This window comes from Ochotona curzoniae, unplaced genomic scaffold (genome assembly GCF_017591425.1).
Source record: "Ochotona curzoniae isolate NIBS_2020 unplaced genomic scaffold, NIBS_Ocur_1.0 patch82, whole genome shotgun sequence".
Taxonomy (NCBI): domain Eukaryota; kingdom Metazoa; phylum Chordata; class Mammalia; order Lagomorpha; family Ochotonidae; genus Ochotona; species Ochotona curzoniae.
In genome coordinates, this window is record NW_024467064.1 from 78858 (window position 1) to 96050 (window position 17193).

A 17193-nucleotide genomic window follows, 5' to 3' on the forward strand; every position below is an offset into this window, starting at 1 on the left:
GTTCTCCACGGTGTTTATCTGGCCTGTTCTAGCCCTGGCAGCCCAAGCTGCCAAGCTCAAGCTCTTGAAATCCAGGCCTACTTTTTCCTCATGAACTTTGAGGATCCGAGTATCTCTCTGTTTTCAGTTCTTCCTTTCCTGTGTGTGTTGCTTGTGATGGAGCTTGTGTGTGTGTACCCCTTTTATGTTTTCTCATCCATTCCCCACCCCATTGCTCCAGTTGTCTTTTCATCTCCTTCCATTGTTTTCTGATCTCTTCTGTGAACTTGAACCTTACTTTTCCCATGATAGTCATCTCCTTGGGAAGGAAGGACTAAGTCAACTTCTTGGCACCTTTCCCAGAGGGTGGGGTTGGGGGGGCACCTGTACTGCATCATTCCCATGGCTCTTGCATTGTACCTCTTTCCCCACATGCTGATCCGACCTTCCCCACTCCCTTCTTGTTCACCCTTAGATTTCATGCCGGTGGTGAGAAGGCTTATGGCTGTTTGGGAATTGCACAGGTAGGGCAGGTGACATCGGTGTGTTGTATTCAACACTCTCTCACCACATCTCTTATTTCCCTTATTCTCTTCAGATTTTGGCATTTGAATGGGTGGCATGACTAAGCTCCCTGGATAATAATCCAGCAATAGCTGCATCCTGGCCTTTGTCTCACTACACCTCTGGCAGTCTTCCTTGGTGACAAGGCTCAAAGCGATGTTTTCAGCTCTATCTCTCCCCAGAGTTTCAGGGGTGGCTCATGGTCCGGCACTCAAACACTACTACGTAGGCCATTAAGGTCTGTCACACTGTGTCCTGTAGAAATCTATACCCCTCTCAATGCCAGAGGATATACTGGTCAGTTTTCAGGTTTGCCTCTCATTTGGGTCTGGAGTTTATGGTCTTGGAAGGTATGTTTCTTAATGTATAGTTTGGGATTAGGCCACTTTATTGTTCTTTGAAGATGGAGCATTCTTTTTCATTCTTTTTTGTGGGTTAGGCTTCAAAGCATAGAAATGGAATTTTAAAATGCCTTTATCTCAGGCCAGTACAGTGGCTCAATAGCTGGCTAATCCTCTGCCTGCAAGTACCAGCATTCTATGTAGGTGCTAGTTCATGTCCTAGCTGCTCCACTTCCCACCCAGCTCCCTGCTTATGGCCTAAGTAAGCAGTAGAGGAAGGGAAATAATACTCCAAGTTCTACCAAGAGTGGCTGAACCCTCTCCTCTGCTTCTCACATTCTACCATCTTCTCAATTCCCAGTTTCAAAAACCTCACCAACCTGTGCCTGTTTTGATCACTGCCCACAATACTCTTGTCTTTCATTTCTACATGTCTGCACTCGTGCTAAACATAAATTAATAAAATTAAAAAATTTTTTAAAAATTACATTTGGCAAGCACTGAGACAAAGAGGGGAAGAGAGAGAGAGAAAGAGAGGGAGAGAGAGAGAGGGAGAGAGAGAGAGAGAAATAGAGAGATCTCATATCTACTGGTTGATGCCCCAATGTCCTCAACATCCAAGGACAGGCCAGGCTGAAGCCAGGAATCTGGAACTTCACTTCCCACACAAGTGACAGGAAGCCAAATACCCGAGCCATTATTTCATTATTGCCAGAGTGTACTTTAGTGGGAAGCTGAAAATTAGGAGCAGTGCCGGGCCTTGAACTTGGGTACTGACATGGCCGCAGTCATTTTTTCATACCAGTTCTACATTTGCACCATTTACAACAGTTTCTTGGAATTCAGGGAGACTTTGACTGTTTTTTTTCAATTTTCTCATGGCAATGTATGTGGGGCATTTTATTGGGCTTTTGGTACATAGCTGTAAACACTATTTCAGCTGTTGGCCTCATTTAACTGTGAGTTCACTGAGGACAGTTCTCGATTTACCCCACTGCTTTTTGTGCCTGGGGTTCCCCAACATAGTAGTGTTCAGTGGATGTCTGCTGATTAAATTCCTGAGCATGTGTGGCTGTGGAAATAGGAACACACAGCAGAGCGGAGGCTTTCACAAGTCTCCTGCAGCCAAAGGGTTTCTCCAAGCACCAATTCCAGTGAAAACATGTGAAAATGGTCCTTCCTTGCTGGCAACCTCAATTCAGCCAGAAAAGTAAAGTGTATTCGGGTTGTGTGTGTGTGTGTGTGTGTGTGTGTGTGTGTGACAGAGAGAGGGGGTTGGAGGAGACTGGGAGAAGAATAGGGGGGAAATGGAAAGAAAAAGAGGGGAGATTTAAAATATATAGGACAAAGAGAGAAGTCCATGGATTTGGATACATGGATGTATTTTTGAACACATTCAACTATAAGGGAACTATCCAATTGAATACCAAAAGACATTGTTACTCAAGTGGATGAATGACCATCTACATAGTGATTTGTAATAAGAAACACAATTAAGACAATATGTTTTAAAAAGATTAAAGGGAGGGCTGTTGTGCTGGCATAGCAGGCAGTCTCTGCCTTATGTTGTTATCATCCCTTATGGGCACCTGTTCATGTCCTGGTTGCTCTGTTTTCTATTAAGCTTTCTGCTTGTGGCCTGGGAAACCAGCATGGCCCAAAGCCTTGGGACCCTGCACCTGTGTGGTAGACCAGAAGGAAGCTCCTGGTTCCTGGATTCAGATCAGCTCAGCTACGGCCATTGTGGACATCCACTCCGAACCAGTGGATCAAAGATTCTTCTCTGCCTTTCCTCTCTGTAACTCTGCATTTCAAATAAAAAGAAAATAAATCTTAGAAAAAGAAAACAAAATGTTTTAAAGAAGCTTACCCCAGTCTCTTAGACTTTGTAGAAAGGAGTGCAAAGGCTAACACTTCTTGATGGCCTTTCCATCCTAAATTCCATCAATGGGCTGAAAGTGTGTGTGTGTGTGTGTGTGTGTGTGTGTGTGTGTGTGTGTGTGTGAGCAAACCTTTCCTTTATTTGCCTGCTCTTAAGTATCTCACAACAGGTTCCCAAGAATAGAAAATTCTGATTTTTGTTTCAACTTCTGTGGTGCAAAAACTTCCATTCTTGCTGGTTTTAAGCTATCCATCTGATATCAAGTGCAAAAGTTGAGAAGAGACCACAGCCATTTTCCATAGCTAGTGAGAAATGATTCCAAGACACTATTGCCTTCATAAGTCATGATTAATAAATTTACTAAGAACCTGGGAGGGCACATTGGGAAATGCACATGTTGTGGGCAGAACTTGAACTGTTCTTTGCCTTTAAAAAAGGTGCATTTGTAGGAATCTTCTGCTTTTTACTTAGTGTATGGAGATGTATTTCAAGAAATCAAGAGCTGGAAGGCAGGTGTAACTAAATACAGAAAATGAAGAGGTCAGAGATAATTAGAAATGATGCAAATAATGGTACCCTGACCAAGACAGGAAGTGAAGTAGTGCAGATGGCATGGAGATGGCATGGAGAGGTTGTTCCTTTGCTTTCCTACAATGAAGATATAACCCATAGGAAGGTGGAAAAATGCAATGAAAAGATGGTAAGTTTATTTTGGGGCAAAATATTGAATATCTTCGTAGTTTTCCCTATGAACTTTTTGAAGACCCTCTATTTGTTAGCTGGGGATGTGACAAGTCTTCCTAGACTTGGAGATTCCCCCACAGACACTGAAGACGTCAGGACACAGAATCAACCACAGAGCAAAATCCAGCAATGCAAACTCAAGAGTCACATGCTGAGCCTTGTGGGGAAGTCAAGTAGACAAGCCAGCAGAGAAGATGCATTTGAATATACAGGAAAGCTAACAACCCCCCCAAAAATATCACAAAGGAGAAAGCTGAATGTAGACAGAAAGTGCCATCAAAGTAGAGAAAATACAGAACGAGGGAAGGTGACTGGATTTCAGTCCAGGAAAGAGGACAGAAGCAGGTGTACTGCAGATTCATGGGACCCCCCACCCCACTTAGGAACACTGCCAGCCATGAGTCACTGTTCTTTTCCTGCAACCTGGAGAGCTGTGGACAAGAACAAAAGGCTCCTTTCTGCCTAAGGCTTGATCCAGGTCTAAGGAATGGAAGCAAACCGCTAACTCAGTGAATAGAGAAAAGCTCAAACATGCTGTGAATAGAAGGCATGTTGGGGCAAAAGGACCATTAGGCCAACAGGGCTGACTCCATGCAGAATGCAAATCTTGGCACAGCTCCTCAGCAATTCAGTGTCCAGGTTAGTGGCCATTGCCAATGTGGAGACTTTATCCAGAACCACAAGATTGGATGGCCGCCTCCAAGTGAGCCATCCTGTGGCAAAACGGCCCATTTGGCAGGCAGGTGGGTCATTTGGGGCCAGAGTACCTGCCAAGATAAAGCAGCTCTGAAATGAGAGAAAATTTCATCTAATGGAGCAAAACTGAACCCAGCAGGAAATGCGGACTGGGGTGCGGCAAGCTGTGTGCCTTGCTGGACTGAAGCTGAACTTTGGCTTTTGGAGTCGGGGGCTACACTGAGTATGCACTCACCAGCTGAGGGCTTCTTGGGTTTTGGCTTTGGCTGCAGGGGAGAGGGTGTCTTGGTTGAGTTCAGCTCTAGGTATAGCAGATGTTGCTCCTTGCTCTGAAGCAGGACTGCCTACGATCCTGGCTGCCTTGGGCTCACTCCAGATCACCTCTTCTTTTGTTTGTTTGCTTCCTCCTCTTGTTTTGTTTTTCCCCAGCAAAATCCTTTCCATGAATCATTTAATGATTTTGTTTCAGTAGATCTAAGCTTTTTTCTAAAGCATGCTACTTCAATTCCACCTTGCATTTTCTCTAACTTTGCAGACTCCTAAGGAAGAGTACTGACTCTTCGGGCTCCATAGCACCCAAGGACCTTCCCACAATTGCTTTACCACTGGCCTCAAGGAGAGAGTAAGCCAGAGAAGACCACCTAAGAGCTCTGGAAGAAGCTGCCCAACAAAATACAATACATGTGAATGAAAGGTGGGAAGCACTGTGTGATTTTAGGGAGTGGAAGTCTTCCTGGAGCAAGAGAGCTTAAAGCCACACTTGGGATTTGAGGACCTCAACAACAAAAACACTAAGGCAAACAACACAATGTGCATGGCAATGGCATGACTTTAGCCCCCCATAACTGGAACCCACACATTGAGTTTGTCACTGGGAAAGGGAAGAGAAGCAATGTTACCACCATGCAGCTGCAATGAAAAGAAGTATTTCCAAAAGCCAGGAGGGAAGTGTAAAGACCTGTTTAAGTTTAGTGGAGGTATTTTACAGAGTGGTAGTGGCTTGAGTTGCTCCCTGGATGCATCCAGAAACAAGTGCCTCTTTTTCCCACAATTCCCACCCACTTCCTTTCCCTTCAGAATTGATCCCAGAAGTCAAATTGGCCCAGAGTCACTTCTAGCTTGTAAGAACCAAGAAATCTAGGGCCCGGCACGGTGGCGCAAATGGTTAAAGGTCCTCGCCTTGCACGCCTGGGATCCCATATGGGCGCCGGTTCTAATCCCAGCAGCCCCGCTTCCCTTCCAGCTCCCTGCCTGTGGCCCAGGAAAGCAGTCAAGGACGGCCCAAAGCTTTGGGAACCTGCACCCGCGTGGGAGACCCGGAAGAGGCTCCTGGCTTCGGATCGGCATAGCATCGACCCGTTGCGCTCACTTGGGGAGTGAATCATCGGACGGAAGATCTTCCTCTCTGTCTCTCCTCTCTGTATATCTGCCTTTCCAATGAAAAAATAATAAAAATAAATCTTAAAAAAAAAAAGAACCAAGAAATCTAACCAAGGATGTGGGAGCAGAAAGTGATGCTTCTCGCACTTGAGAGAGCACCTCACAACCCAGGGGATCTTGCTGACAGGTAGACCCTCCCTTAGATCTGGATGGGATTTGAGGGTTTTCATTTCTCCCAAACACCCAGCTAATGTCCACCTGACTGGTCCTATGCCACACCAAGTGTAGCTAGGAGACAAAGCATTCACAATACCATGAGTGCTGGCCAAAAGGCACGGGCCTTTCCCTGCTGTGATTCTCGCCCCAACTTTATAGTAGTAGCAAGTGGATTCTTCACCTTCGGTGACAATGGGGTTTAACTGGAATAAAAACTGCCTACCCACTCATCAGGTATCCTGCTGTTGAACCTGCACCCAATTTCCCTGCTTGACTCAGTCTCAAATTAATGATTTTTCTTTAGAGAGCTTTTTCTCCTTGTGTAGACAGGACAGGAGAGAAAGCAAACCAACTTTTGTTCACAAAGCTTCAAGGGGCAGATGTCTAACTTTCCCAGTGTTGCTCGGAGACATTGTCTGTCTTGAAATAGCTGTGTCTCCTTGTCTAGGACCTGCCCAAAGAAAGAGACAGTTTCCTGTCCCTTGCATCACTGACAGCCAGTGTAACAATCTCTTGTGGAGAGTCCTTCCCAGTGGAATCATTGCTAGCTCCTCCTCGTAATGTGGACAGAAGGAGTGGGATACATTTCAGCCTACAACCAGAAATGTGGACTTGTCATCAAAGTGAGTAAGAAGGGCCTACTCTGGTAGATGCTTCTAGGCCTACTATCTTAATTCTAACAGCAGCCATAGTTAGAGAAAGGAAAATGGGGGCTCAGTGAGTTCTGGTGTTTTGAAGCAGGACAACCCTCTGGTAGGATTAAAGCCCTTGTTCTTGAATACAAGACAAGAGTACATTCTCTTTCTTCTAAACTTGGGTGACACAATCTTGGCTTTGAGTCCTACCACTTCCCTTGGGTAAGTTCCTTAATCTGAATGAATGAATTTACTGTGCTTTCTCATCTGTAGAGATGGAGACAACAGCTGCATCCAAGGCCACGTCATGAGAAGACGGTGGTAGATGAGGACGATGCCCGATACTAAACTGGGGACTTGGCACATTTCGTGAATACACTCATTGCCCTTTCTTATTTCTTGAGGTTATTCCCGAGGTTAGAGCTAGCTCTCTACCTCTTTAATCTAATCTGGTTGGCAAGGACATGAGATTACTCGCCCACCCCACACACACCACTGATAAGGTATCTGATAAGATACTTCAATTACCTGCTTTAGAATCTGTGTTAAACCTCAGTTCAGCATGCAGCGAGGGTAAAGGACTGTCAGTCCAAGAAAGACCACTTTGGCTGAAACAGTAACACCTGGAAAATTCTGAGCAACCAGGCGATTTAGGAATATCATGGGTCATTAGATGGTCTAGGGATGGAAGTGCAGGGAAATCAAGTGGGCAATGTCACACAATAGAAAAGAACCCTTAGAATAAAGTCAGAAGGAATGGGCTTCTATGCCTACCTGGCTAGCGGTGGGAGTCCAGGCCACTCACTTATGCCATTAAGGTTTTATTTACCCACCTGGGTAATAAGGCATCACTACCAGAATGTGTTAAACCATGCCTGCATTGTCATGATGTGCCAGAAGTCTACTTTTTTTTTCAATCATCCAAGCTTTGATGATGAAGGATAAAACTTGCAGCAGCAAGACAGAGAAAGTGAAGGTGTGGAAAGCTCTTCAGGAAGATGAAACGACAGGATTGAACAATGAATACCATAGGTGGGGGCACAAAGAAGAGAAGAGCCAAACTGATTCTTAAGTTGATCCTTTCATACTGTGCAGCTGGCAGTTTCCAGAGCAAGGGACTTCTCTGGGAGAAAGATGATGAAAGCAGTTGAAATACTATTAATTCACAGCTGCAAAGAAATCAGTGTGCTTAGGCCTGGACACCTGCCCAGTCCAGAGTGTGGGCGTGAGGCCCCCCTTACACCGTACAGCCCAGACACCTTATTGCACCTTGCAGGAACTTGAGCATGACCTTGGGGGAACACACAAATCTTACCTTTGACCAGTTTCCTGCAGCCAAATATGGAGGGCAGTCTGTCCTGGCACAGGACTTATGAGAGGAAGCCTTGAGCCCTGGGCATAGCTCATCCGAGAGGTTCAAAAAACTGCCATCTGTCAGCAGCTGCCGGCAGGTGACCCTCCGGTTCTGAGTCCCTCCACCGCATGTCCTGGAACACTAAGGAGACAGGAGGAGTGAGAGGAGGGGCCTGGCCTGTTTTTCTTGGTACAAGGCAGGGTTCTTTCCATCAAAGTCACGGTGAGCCTTGGCTAGTGGCCAGGCTGCCATACCTGCCGCCACTCTTCAATGTGCCAGCTTGGCGGGCAGTCGAACTGATTGCACGCTTGTAAGGCGTGGGGCTTTTCGTCTTGGCACTCCTCAGGAGCGGCAGGTGCTTCCTCGGGATGCAGGCAGTACACATCTCGGGTCTGGATGCCAACTCCACAGGTAGCTGAGCAGGGCCCCCACGTGCCTACATGCCACCTGTTCAGTGAGACAACCAGAGTAGTCAGATCATGAACAGATTTGACACTGACTTTTCAGTTAAACCTTTCAAACAGTCTTATTGATAGTTCTAGAACAAGGTATTTTTCTGGGCATCCAGACTCCAGAATCTGTATTTAGATTCTTCAGCCTCAGCATCCCCATCAATATGTGCAACCAAAATACCAGGACATAGTATTTCAAGGTAAGAAATGTCAGGAAAGAGTTTAGCAGTTTTATTCAGTGGGGGAAGGCCCTGAGTGGAACACAACAGGTTGGTGAGGCTGGTATTGTGGCACAGCAAGTTTAACCCCTAAGCCCTGGCCTGTAAAGTCAATAACACATATGGCTTAAGTCCTGGCAGCTCCACTTCTAATATGCCTGGAAGACAGCAGAAGTTGGTCCCAACACTTGGGCCTCTGAACCCATTTGGGAGACCTGAAGGGAGTTCCTGGCTCATGGTTTCGGCTTTACCCAGCTCTGGCCACTGTGACCATTTGGAGAGTGAACTAGCGGATATTGGGGCTCTCTCTTTCCTCCTGTGTCTCTCCCCCAATGTGTGATGCTGCTTTTCACATTTTAAGAAGCAGGTTTGTAGGTTTTTTTCTCTCCCTGTCCTACCATCAAATATAGAATCCTGATTTTGTTATGGGTAGACTTCCAAGGCAACGGTGATTTATGCAGGTGTCAAAAGAGATTTTCAATACTTAAAGCACACTTCAGGAAACCTTCAGGGCACCTGGACTCATTATTTGGAATATCCCTAAGAAAAGAAATTTTTATGTTAACATTGGGTTTATAGCATCTATATGTAATGTGACTCCTGTCCAGTAAGACCTTGGAAAAAAATCAGATTTTTCTCATGAAACATCTGTGAAAATGAACAGCCACGGCAGCTGTTTTCCATGCATATTTCCAAGTTGCCTTCAAGGAAGATTCTCCCACATCATTCACCTACCAGAAGCTCAGGACAGGACCTAGTTTCCACACCCATAACGATGTTGCAGAGTAATCGTTTTTAAAAATGTCTCTTTCCATCTACCGGGTGAAAAATTACACAGAATGTTATTGTAATTTGTGCATGTTAAATTTTTAGTAAATATGAATTCTTAGTAAATAGGAATTTTTAGCAAATATGAATCTCTCATTGGAGAGATACATTGCAAGCAAGCGATTTTAAAATCAGATGTTAACTGAAAGAAAATACCAAAGGAAAGATATTGAAACAACTTTTATGAACTGTATGCTCTCCAATACAAGATAAAATAATAACATCCATTCTTACAACAAAAAGCAAGTGCTCTAATGTAAGTATTTGATTATTAACATAGAAATATGTGTACATTCTTGCCTTGGTTTTATTACAAAAGAATGTCAGGTAAAAAAGTCACTTGCAGAGTATTTTCTATGATCCTCCACTTATTAATGTTTGCAGAAAAGTTTGGACAATTACGCATCAAAATATTAACTGTAGTGATCTCTAAATGGTAAGATTTTTATTTTCTTTATTCATTTTGTTTTAAAAATTGTCTTATAAGCACTTATCAGAAAAAAAAAACAACCAATTTCAGTTCTCTGGAACAGTAATTAATGTTTATGTAAAAATGATTTTCAGGTGCGGCTGCTTGGTGTAGCAGCTAAAGTGCAGTTAGGGACCCCTGCATCCCGTCCCAGGGTCCCCAGGGTCAAGTTCTAGCTCCACTTCTGATTCTGTCTTCTTGGAACTGTGCACCCTGGAAGGCCCAAGTACTTGGGGCCCTGCCACTCCCACGGGAGACCCAGTTGGCGTCTGAAGTGCCTGATATGAGCTCGTTCAGCCCTAGCTCTTGCGGGCATCAACAAAAGTAGACCCACGAATGGACGATCACTCACTGGTCTCTTTCAAACACGCCTTTTTTCTTTTTTTAAATTACAAAGGTAACATTTTCAGTTTTTCTAACATTCTATAAGAAGCATGTGTTAGGACAGAGACCCCGGCCTTCTCCTGGCCCGGGAGCACCTAAAGCCTCCTCGTGGGTAAGTACCCACGGGGGATGGCTGGGAGCTGGGGGTAAATTCCTAGCTCTCCCCTGTCCCCGCCAGCCAAAAGCTGGTGGCAGGACAGGTAGGGCGGGTCCAGTCTCAGGACAAGGGGCAGGCTTAACCCCCCATCAAGGTGGCACTTGTCGGGGGCGCCTCTGCTGGACGGAACCCCGCCAGGGTCTCGGCCACAGTCCCTGCCGCAAGGCAGGGACAGAGACCCCGGCCTTGGGCGGCCAGTGCACCAAGTGGTGCCAGGCTCTGCCTGCTGGCCGCCCAGCGGCGAGCTCTGGGGTTTTGATGATATGAAATAGCTGCTTAGGGACACCCATAAGTAAGACCAGCGTTAGCGTAGGTTAGACACTAATTTCTGGTGATTCCCAGGAACCGGGACATGAAACCTTAATGCAAGTGTGGGACTGAGACCTGAATGTTCGGACTAAGCAAACCTTAGTCCACAAACATGATTGGAACACAGGGTGCAGCACAGGACATGCCCAGCTTGGTTTTGGCTCCAACTGGTCCACATTAAGCACAGAGTTGAGCCACAGTGTCTAAGGCAGGGGTCGTGACAGGTGGATGGGGCTGCGGTCGGGTCTGGATACAGTTGTCGTCTCCCTTGGCACAAGTGTGGACTGGAAAAAGACGTACCGGGCCAGGCCAGACCGTAACACCTTCTGGTGCTTTGGAGTACCAGGGTAGATGTGGGACGGACTAGGCTAGGTCCCAACCTCAACTGAGCCATATACGAGCTATATGGGGGTGTGGACGACCGTGGCTGGGCTGAAACACTCTACAGCAAGAACCAGAATGGGATGATGGCCAGTTAGGAAAGGCCACTGTTCCTGCTAGGACAGGAGGCAAACTGGCACATGGACCCACTGGTATGCGCAAAACCTGGCACATGGAGGGGTTCTGATGGAGGAGCTCGGGCAACTCCTCTGGCAGGACACAGACCCTGCAGGTCAGCGCAAGGAACATGGAAGGTAACAGCCAAGAGGTCATAGAAAGTGTCCCACTGGCATGCATTTGGCATGGGTCGGGGGCAGACCAGGCTGAATCTGTTCATGTCATCCACTGGTAAATCCGAATGCCAGAACAGAGTGTGGGTCGAACCAGGTCCGGTCGTGACAAAAGCAACACACAAGTTGGAATGCCAAGGTGAGGTAGCCTGAGCCGGATGCAGCCGCAGCACCCAACCAGCACATGTGAGAACCAGGAAAGGAGGAGGCAGAGCTGACAGGGGAATAAGGGGTGGTTCCCTAGCTGAACAGCAACTTACACTGAGGAGCATGAGCTGGGTAGGGGGTAGACCAGACCAGGCAGGGACACAGCACCTGTGCACCTCATGTGGACCAGATTGGGTGAAAACCAGGCTGGGCTGACTATTCCCACTGGTGCAAGCTACAATCAGAGTTGGTGAGGGTTGTTGGGGCTTAGTTGTAGCATCAGCTGGCGGAAGCTGGTACAAAGGGTTAGACACGTTGAGTTGAACCACAGGGCCAACTGGAGAGGGCACAACTGGAATGGGAGCAACCTGGGAGGGAAATAGTGAGCTCCTCCCTCGTGGGTCATCACCTTCCACGGGAGGGCATGGGAACTAGGACAGGGGCTGGGGTGGCTAGACAGACACCCAACAACATCCATTGGGGACGGTTGGATGAGATGGTTGGATGGAAGTAGGTTGCAACACCTGTTGGCAAGTATATGAACAGAAGGGTATTTGGGACAGACTGGACTAGTATGCCATACATACTGGCAAGCCAGGGTAGGGGGTGGGCCTGGTTGGGGTTACTGTGGGCCGCCCTGACTGGGCTGCAACTCCTACTGGTACGTGCGAGGGCCAAGTGTGTCCAGGGCGGAACCAGGCCGGACTGCAAGAGGACACGGGTGGAGACAGAACCGACCCAGCAACTGCAACCACCAGCTGATCGGGGCAATGGACTGTGCCGGGCCCTATGCTTACTAGAACACGCAGGAATCTGGACTGGGAATACCTCAAAATTTCTTTGAGGATCTCCCCAGTCGAGACACCGGACTCAGAGTCCTAACCAAGAAAAGACAGAACAAGTCAAGCAACAACCTCAGCTATCTGTTGGCAGCAAAATACTGGGCAAATGGAGACTCTAGAAGGGACTGTGTCAATCAATGGACTCTTCAATGACCACATCGTGCTTGGAGTGGCGAGACTGGCAGCGACCCATGAATGGTGAACTACTGGAACCACTTGAGTGAGTATCTCAGAGCATGCCCCACATCCGGGACTTAGGGTGGGTGGGAAACTGGGTGGGGCTTCTTCCTCTATATCCCCCTTTAGGCCTTGAACCTTTTTTTACCCCAATTAAATATGTAAGGATTGTCAAAAGAAAAAAAAAAGAAAAAAAAAAAAGAAATTGAAGCAACATAAAGATTTTATACAAAGCATAATCCACTGAATTTTCACTGTAACTCTTTTGTATGAGCCATATCTGAGAAAAGAAATATGTGATTTTATGAATAAACTAAATAAAACTTCAAAAAAATGAAGCATGTGTTAGTTTTGAAAACCAGGAGAATAATGAAAAGTACTTGAAGTACACAGGACAAAAAGAGTAAATTTTTTATTTATAAATTTATTTTTTTATAAATTTCTCAATGAAGACATAACACACAAGTATGGAGATAGACTAAAAAAAGCACACTTATATAGGAAGTATGAGGTATTAAATACAGGGAAATTGGGTAGAAATATAATTAAAATGTTTCAAACCTTAATTAAGTGCTTCTGTAAGCCCTTGGAACATAAATAAGGGGGAAAAAAGCAAATAAGAATATAGAAAATGTAGGGGCTAGCATTGTGACATCCATACCAACACCAGTTCAAATCCCAGTTGCTCTACTTTCAATCCAGTTCCCTGCTAATGCAAACATGGATAAAAGGCTTGGTGTAGATCCCGAGTACTGGGTCCCTGCCATTCATGGGGGATGCCCACATGGAATTCTGCTTTGGCCTGGCTCAACCCAGGCCATTGCAGACAGTTGGGGAGTGAAGCAGCGGATGGAAGATCTCTCTTGTCTCTGTCTTTCAAGTCAATAAATAAATAAATTTTTAAAAACACATAAAAAGTTGAATACTACATTTGAAAATATTAGCAAATAAAATAGTTTCTGGGAAACTATACAGTCTCATCAAAGAAAGACAGGACTTACAGGAAGTCACGAAGGTCAGAATGGGTCAAGTGTGCAACCTCCAGGATGGGATTAGTATGTTTATGAGAAGAGACAGTGAGGCCATGCTCCTACCACCTTGAACACGTCCAATCTTGTCTGAACTCGGAGGCTGAGCAGGGAGGGCCAGGCCCAATTCGTACTCAGATGAGAGAAGAGACAGTGTAAGGACACCAAAAGAAACCGTGCAAACCAGGGGAGCCCTCACAAGTGATTGGTCTCCGCCGAACTTGGATTTGGACTTTGCAGCCTCTGGAGGCTCCAGTCCCTGGCATTCTGCTGCAACAGTCCAAGCTGACTTATATACTATGTCTCCTGACCATATAGAACATATTCAGTATTTCCTCAGTATTTAGAAACTATGCAATAACATTTTAAACCAATCATGGGGCAAAAAAGAAATCAAGTGGAAAGGTGATAGTATTTACAGTGAATATTAATAAAAATTTTTTAATTGCAAAATTTGAGGGATAAGGCCTGCCAAGATCAGACGAAAATCAATAGTCTCAAATGCATATTTTTTTAAAAGATTAAAAATAGTCATTTAAGAAGTTATTTCAAAAGTGGACAGAAGAGCTCTCTTGTTCTTGCCTCACTGCACCGCTTTTCAGATCAATACAATAAATCTTAAATAAATGGAAAATTTACAGGGCTTGCATCTAGGATCCTTGATTACGATAAGGAGATACAAATTTTGAATGCTTAAAATTTGTAATTGGTGGCAAGACAGAGACAGGGAGCAGTCCCACTTGCTGGTTCCCTGCCCAATGGTTCCCAGCTTGGCTCAGAGCCTGGAACCGGACATCATGGACAGAGAACTCCATCCAGGTCCCCCATGGGGGCAGCAGGAACACAAGCTCTGGAGTCATCACCGCGCCTCCCCAGGTCCATCCTGACAGGAACCTGGAGTCAGGAGTCAGAGCTGGGAGGCCCGGTTACTCCAAAGTGAAGCATCTCAAATGAGGTCAAACACCGGCCTCATGAGTTGTTTCTTAATTCTGTGCATGTTAGAAATTCAATGAAAATGCAAAATGTAAATGTGAATTTATGATTTCTATGCATCTAGCACATGCACAGCTATACATATTCATGACCGTCTACAGGGTAATTCAGCCTCTCCGCTTTCATTGCTCGAGATGAAAGAACTTTGGGCAACCTTGAAATGCTCCCACTTTCTACTGTTGTGCAGTGTTCTGCTCCTTCCTGAATTCTCCTATATATTTTTAAATTATTACAAGCATTCTTTTAATTGTACCAGTTTATGTGGTACTGTGTGGTCATTTGAAACATGTATTTCTTGTGTAAAGATCAAATCAGGTAGGTTAACATTTCCACCATATTATTTCCTATTTCCACATTGATGTACTTTTGATTCAACTTCCCCTCGTTTTTTTTTTTTTTTTTTTTTTTTAGATTTATTTGCCTATTTGAAAGCCAGAGTTTGAGAGACAGAGAAAGACAGACTAGAGATAGCTTTCATTCACAGCTCCAACAGCCTGGGCTGGGCCAGGCCACGGTCAGAAGCCTGGAGCTCCATCAGGGTCTCCTACATGGATGCCAGAGGCTCAAGCCCTTGAGGCATCTTTTTTTGTTTTGTTTTGTTTTGTTTTCCCAGGCACATTAGCAGGGAACTGGATGGGAATTAGAGCAGCTGGAACTGGAACCAACAGTCATATAAGACGATGGTGTGGCAGGTGGTGGCTTAATTCACTGTGCCATATGCTTGTCCCAGTCTTGGGAATTTAAGGGGCACCCTCGACAATGCTTGGTTCCTCAAGATCATTTCCATTCTCACAAACACTAAAAGGAGGCCACAAGCACTTTAACTGCAGTCAACCCCTCCACACTTCAGCGTTTTAAAAGGCTTTATTCAATACTTCTTGTTTTAAAACTCAATCATCAGATGTTATTGACTTTTATAAATGTGCTTTGATCACTATCTATCCTCACATCACAGACTTTGCTCCTTAGGACCAAGTTTTCCTGCTTGATGATGCCAATGCTTTAACACAGTGTGTTTACTGGAAGTTGGTTCACAGTGAAATCTCCTGTCTGCCCACCTTGCAGACCCAACACAATAGCAGCTGATGCAGATCAATCACCATGTGCCAACATCTTTGTTAAGCAGGTCATGTACTTCAAGCTCATTTAATCTGCCCATGCCTTATCACAAGACTGTTGTCTGCTGACCCCTGCTGTAGGAAAGGGCACTATTACAATCCGGAAGGATCCTTGCTTCGTCCTGGCAAGGATCATTTCACTAAGGGCACGGCTGCTGCTGGCTGATGGTGATTTTGTTCTAACCCACCTGAAGATAGTATTTCGTTATTTCTGGTGAGAAGAAAACGGCTGGTTTTGCCATTCTTCCTCTTATCAATCTTCACTTTGGCTGAGTTCAAGCTTGTCTTTATTTGCAGTTCCCAGGTTTAACACCACTCTATGGGGTGTCGATTTCTTCTAATTTTTCCTGCTCGGAACGTGCTGTGATCCCCTCTTCTCAGATTCTGAAATATTCTTAGCTTTTACCTCTTTGAATATTAATTCTATTGGTCTCTGTCAGTAGCTGCATTTAAACAACTGATTAACTTTATCAGTACTTGCTTTAATTTTACCTCTTCTGCATGTTTTGCATATCTCCCTGTTTGACTCTTGGTCATTTCTCCAGATCTCTCTTTCAGTTTACCACGGTTCATAACTGTATGACTTCAGGGATTATATTTTTTACTTCTATTCTTTTAGTTTGATGAATTTGCAACATTACAACATTTTTGAGTGCTCAAATGAAAATTTTCACACACTAACCTAAATGTTATTCTTTCAAAAATATTTCAGATGGATTTTTTTGATAATTTATTACTCCTAGGTTATATTTTTAAATCCCCTATCTTATATCTTTATATATGTTAACAGGTCCTCATTATGGGCACAGCAGGATCAACTACTCCCCGTAACACCAGCATCTCTTGTGAGAGCTGGTTATCATCCCAGTTGTTCCACTTCTCATCCAGCACCACGTAAACATTAGCACCTGGAAAAGCAGCATAAAATGGTCCAAGTGTTTGGGCCACTGCACTCGCATAGGAGACTCTAATGGAATTCCAGTCCTGCCTTGGGCTTAGATCAGCCTTGGCCTTTGTGGCCACTTTGGAAGTGACCCAGTAGGTCGAACAGTAGATTAAAAAACCCTCTTTCAACTTTGCATCCCAAATAAATAAATCATCTTTAAATAGAATCAAATAAACCATATGATTTTTCCCCCACCCACTGATATATCCAGACTGTTTTTTCATGAAGTGCTGTTTCATTTTTATGTTTCATGCATTTTAGCTCTGCTTTAACAGTCTGGGTGGGAGGCACAGTCTTCATATGGGATTTGTATTGCTTTTGTCAAAACCAATGTGAGGGTCTGCCATGATGGTTGAGTGGTTAAATCTTCCCCTTTTCAAGCTCCAGGTTCCCATATGGGTGCCAGTTCATGTCCTGGCTGCTCCACTTCACATTCAGCTCCCTGCTTGTGGCCCAGGAATGCCTTCCAGCCATTGTGGTCATTTGGTGAGTGAACCAGTGGGCACATCTTTCTCTTTGTATCTGATTCTCCCTGTAAATCTGCCTCTTCGTTAATAAATAAATCAATCTGAAAAAAGAGCAAGAATCAAATCTTCCTTTACCCCAACTGTCTCTGAGTCACACAGCCTGAAGGACCCCAGATTCAGTTCTACTCCCACGCCT

At 45.0% G+C, this 17193-nt stretch overlaps 1 protein-coding gene across 1 annotated transcript in view; it reads right to left on the reverse strand.

The window, feature by feature from the left end:
* LOC121168269 (ADAMTS-like protein 3) overlaps nt 1–17193 on the reverse strand; it is a 306621-nt gene that overhangs the window by 66882 nt on the left and 222546 nt on the right. Inside the window, exons 19-20 of the mRNA XM_040998189.1 lie at nt 8046–8238; nt 7753–7932 (exon numbers count right to left, since the gene is read on the reverse strand). Of these exons, the coding sequence (XP_040854123.1) occupies nt 7753–7932; nt 8046–8238 (373 nt within the window). The remainder of the gene's footprint in view (nt 1–7752; nt 7933–8045; nt 8239–17193) is intronic.